This window comes from Orycteropus afer, unplaced genomic scaffold, assembly GCF_000298275.1.
Source record: "Orycteropus afer afer isolate SDZICR_OR568_19922 unplaced genomic scaffold, OryAfe1.0 scaffold00050, whole genome shotgun sequence".
NCBI lineage: Eukaryota > Metazoa > Chordata > Mammalia > Tubulidentata > Orycteropodidae > Orycteropus > Orycteropus afer.
This window is the reverse complement of record NW_006921637.1, coordinates 11,667,683-11,672,491: the sequence shown is the minus strand read 5'-3', so window position 1 is coordinate 11,672,491 and position 4,809 is coordinate 11,667,683. Positions and strand designations below refer to the sequence as shown.

General features: G+C 35.7%; 1 protein-coding gene across 1 annotated transcript in view; it reads right to left on the bottom strand.

Annotated features, from left to right (window-relative positions):
* Nucleotides 1-4,809, bottom strand: part of TTC13 (tetratricopeptide repeat domain 13) — a 139,231-nt gene that overhangs the window by 57,662 nt on the left and 76,760 nt on the right. The window contains exons 10-12 of the mRNA XM_007938492.2: nucleotides 2,916-3,057; nucleotides 2,455-2,629; nucleotides 540-696 (exon numbers count right to left, since the gene is read on the bottom strand). Coding sequence (XP_007936683.1) covers nucleotides 540-696; nucleotides 2,455-2,629; nucleotides 2,916-3,057 — 474 coding nt within the window. The remainder of the gene's footprint in view (nucleotides 1-539; nucleotides 697-2,454; nucleotides 2,630-2,915; nucleotides 3,058-4,809) is intronic.

Here is a 4,809-nt window from a genome sequence, read left to right as displayed (position 1 = left end):
TCCTACTTCTGTAGTGATACTGCCTCGGAAACCCAAGGAGGGGTCACTATGAATCGGGGGCCGACTCGATGGCAAATAACAACAACAACAACTACTTATTACTCTAGCGTGTATTGATAGGCTTCCAGGAATTAATAGATTTAATGGTTTTATAGCAGAACAGTCCTTTAGAATATATGTTTTGTCATATTGCAGTAGTAATAGTCCAATAGTAGAGTTTCAAACTGCCAGAATGTTAAATAACATGTTTAAAGCATGGTAAAAGAATAATGTATATCAAAGATTACCAAGCAGTATAAGTACACTTGTAGTGTGAAAGTTGCCCAAAACTAACAAATTAGGTCAGGCTAAAAGAAAAGATGATATATAAAGGTAACTTTCAAGATACTCTAAAAATTAAAAGAAATGGGTTCAGACATATCAACTCCAAAAAGAAATTCATCAGAAACATGGACAGAAAGCAATTTATTGATCAAGAAATATCATACTTCTCAGTCTTGAAAAAGAAAAAAAAGTGCCTCTTCATTTAAGGCACTTACCTTATGTGAGGTTGCAACCCTGGCTGCTCTTCATAGTCTTCTATGAGGAAGGGCAGGTTTTTAGCCCAATGATCCTTAAAGCTTCCAGGTAGATCCATATCAATGTTATATTCCACAAGGGGGGTATCAAGGTGAGCATGAAGATATCGAGAATACTCTGCAGAAAATGAGATATGACACAGTGAAACACTGCTAGAGAAACATTTTTTTGTAGCTAGCTGCCATACAAATACTTCATAACAAACTTATTCAATTACATAAAATTTAAAAGGACATTCTAAACTTTAGTAAGCTAAAAAGAATAACTGGCCACTGGTTTGAGTTGCCAGGGTAAAAATAAAGCAGTCAATCTGGGCCTACTTTGGCTTACTTTAAACCACCTTACCATGCAGCATACCAAAGATCTCATTGCTTCAGTTCCTAAGCCTGAGAATCCAAGTTCAGTATCAGACTGAACCTAGTTCTCTATCAAGTGATCAAGATTGAATGACTTGGTATACTATTTCACCAGCTGGCTGACTGACTGCTGCTTATCGCTGTTCAAACAGTGTAAAAAAACTCTAGACATGGGCTGCCCTGTCTTTCACTCTACATTTTACAAGTCCAAACTCTACTAAACCAAGGAAAAATGGGAATGATAATTTAGAGTAAAGAGATGCACTGTCCAATAGGTGTCCAATAGCATGTGGCTACTAAGTTCTTAAAATGTGGCTAGAGGGACTGAGACACTAAATTCTTCCTTTTATTTAACTTTAATTAATTTAGATTTAAAAATTAACATTCAAATTTTTAGAAAACTTTAGTATGTTTGAAACAACTTGAACATATGTATCTACGTTTTGAACTGAATTTTATGAAACTTAAATTCAGATCATATATGTCCAGTGAAAATGTAGCATCCAGATTGAGAGGTGCTATAAGTATAAAATACACATCAGATTTTGAAGACATAGTACAAAAAAAAAAAAAAGTATTTAGTTGACAGCGATTTTATATTAATTACATTTTAAACTGGTTTTTAGATATACTGGATTAAAGTCTATTATTACAATTAATTTAATGTATTTTTAACTTTTTAACACGGCTATTAGAAATTTGAAATTATACACGTGGTTTCTGTTATTTTTCTGATATACAAGAATAAAGATAACAAAGGAAAAAGAAGTAATACAAGTAAAGATCTGGGCCTTATTCATAAGAAAAACAAAAGTTTCTTTATGAATGGTAGAAGAAACATGAGTAATATTATGAGTAATGTAACTCCTTAGATTTGCTTTCTTCTACATCCCAATTTAATATGAGAATTCTGATATAAGAGAGTAATAGGTCAAAGATACCAAGCTCACATTGCAACAGTAAAAACCACATAAAAGGTTACTTTCCTGACAATCCCGTATGAGACTATCTGTGATTAGACATAAATATTCCAGATGATTGTCATATTTAGTTCAAAATATGGTTTTCAACTCAAATAAAATTTTAACTTTAGGAAGAAAAAATAAAGGAAATACAGAGAAAATATTGGACTAGACTTCAGAAGACTAGGATTCTATCTAGTCCAGGCATCACCACTAACCAAGAAGTGGCTGTGGATAAGTTACTTGCCTCTTTGAGATTCAGTGGGGAGCTCTGGTGGCATAGTGCCTAAGGCATTTGTCTGCTATGCAGAAGGCTGGCGGTTCAAACCCACCAGCCACTCCTTGGCAGGAAGATTAGGCAATCTACTTCCGTAGTGATACTGCCGTGGAAACTCAAGGTGGGGGCACTATGAGTCAGATCTGACTCGATGGCAATGAGTTTGGTGTTTTGGTTTTGAGACCCAGTTTATCTCATATGAAACATAAGACAGTAAAGTTATATGATTTCTGCAGCTTTGGACATGAAAATTAAATGATCCTGCGATTTTCTGACTTACCTCGGAGATATTTTACTTTAAGATACTCTGGGCTAGCCTTCTGACCCGGGAGAGGATCATTTAGCATAACTTTAGTTTGTGCTTTTATCCCTTCATAAAACTGTCCCATTGCAACGTGGCTGAGTCCTTTCATATACTGGCACACTTCATTATATGGCTCTAGCTGTAGACACCGCTGAGGCATTGAAGAAGAAAATGCTGTATTAGTATCAACAGAATTTAAGAAAACTTTTAAGCACTTTATTATTTCATCTGGAATTAGAAAAGTTTTCCCTCCAGGTTAAATTACATCAAACACATATTCTGCAACTGAGTCTGTAAGATGAAGGAAAATCATTGTTGGTGTTGTGCAAGAATAAATACCATTCTTGGCTCCCGTTGTTCCTTTTACTAAACCTTGTCAAAGAATGGAGCTCTGGTGGCATAATGCCTAGTAGCAGTGCCTCTCATTAGATGCTTACCTTAAAGTTCTTCAGGGCTTCCTGTAAGCTTCCATGATGATAAAGCATCATCCCCCGGAGTTGCAGGGTTTGCACATGGTTTTGGTTGAGCAACAGTGCCTTCTGAAAGCTCTCAGTGGCTGCTTCAAAATTGCCCAGTTCTCTAGGTATTGAATGATAGTCATGAATTCAGTACAGACATAATAGCAAACACACAGAATAAGTGACCATTAAGAATCATGGTCCAGTGGGTGAAAAAGATAACTTGATGTAGGTGTTCCCTCTTTTACTTTACCACTTTATAGCTGTATAGTCATTGACACATCACATTCCACTTAAATCAAAACCAAACTCACTGCCATAGAGTCAATTCTGATTCATGAACTCCATTGGGTTTCCAAGGCTGTAAATCTTTATGGAAATAGATTGCCTCACCTTCCTTCCATGGGGAAGCTAATGGATTTGAACCACCAACTTTCTGGTTACTAAACAAATTCCTTTACCCACTATGCCACCAGAGCTCACATTCCACTCACTACTTCTAAATTTGCCTGATTACAGATAACCACACAATTCTTGAAATTCTTTGGAGAAAATTAATTAATTTCCAAAGTCAAATACTAACTCAAACCCCTTCCCTCAATTCATGACAGGCTTCAACCTCTGGAACACAGTGTATAAATTTTAGTTTTTGATAGAAACATATTTCTTTCCTTTAAAAAAAAAAAAAGTATAAACCATAGTCATACAGAGGTTTATCATTCTGAACCAAATTCACAGATTTAAAATGTTATTTTCTTTCATTGCAACTACTTCATTTAAACTCTAATAAATCATTATGTAATTTAAAATTCTGAGAAAATGAGGTATGTTTTAGTATTGTGATAATTCCAGAATGGAAATGGTTGTTACTAACCAGTCTTCCTTTACATATTAAAATTTTTATGAAGAATTGAAGCATCTTCAACATGTTCTGTTTTATGGTACCTTTACTGGTAAGAAACCTGAAGCTCAGAGAAGTGAAGGAAGCACACCTGTTGAATGGGTAAAGGAAAACTAGGATCAAGTCTCTTGATGCCTAAACCATAGGCTCCTTCCCTTTTACCATGACATATCCCTTTCCAGATTAGGATATTAATGTCATTTTATGTTTAGGGCAAAACTCAGAATAGCTCTACTTGGTCAGAGCAATGCAGGGAGCCTGAGAAGCCAGGTTCTAGTCACAACTTCTCATTCCTGACAGAGATACACTATAAAAGAAACTTTTCCATTCCTTTATTCTAGGATTCTTCGATAGATCATAGTGGATTAATCTTAGTTATGCTTTAAAAAAGCAGCATAATCAAAAGACTTTACCAATAAAGTGAAAAGGCTACTGACCAGGAGAGTATCTTTGGAAACCATATTTTCAATAAGAATCTAACAACAAAAATATATAAAATTTCGAGGATTTAACAAGAAAAAGACAAATAATCCAATCATTAAATGGGCAAAAGATAGGAATAGACATTTCACCAAAGCTGACATTCAAATGGCCACCAAATATATGAAAAGATGCTCAACATCATTAGCCATCAGACAAATGCAAATCAAAAGCACACTGAGATACCATTTCACCACCACTAGGATGGCTAAGATTTAAAAAAAGAAAACAAACAAACAAACAAACAAAAAAAAACCAGAATAACAAATGTTGGTGAGGATGTGGGTAAATTAGAATCCTTATCCATCACTACTAGTGTGATAGTTGAAGATGTGTCAACTTGGCTGGACTCCAGTTGTGAGTGGTGGTTCCCATGATGGATCACATGACTGCGTTCTAAGCGGCCGGTCGGCCTAGGGGGAGTTTCCCCAGGGGTGTGGCCTACCTGCAATACTATCCCAGGGACAAACTGGAAGAACGGCATTCCGGACT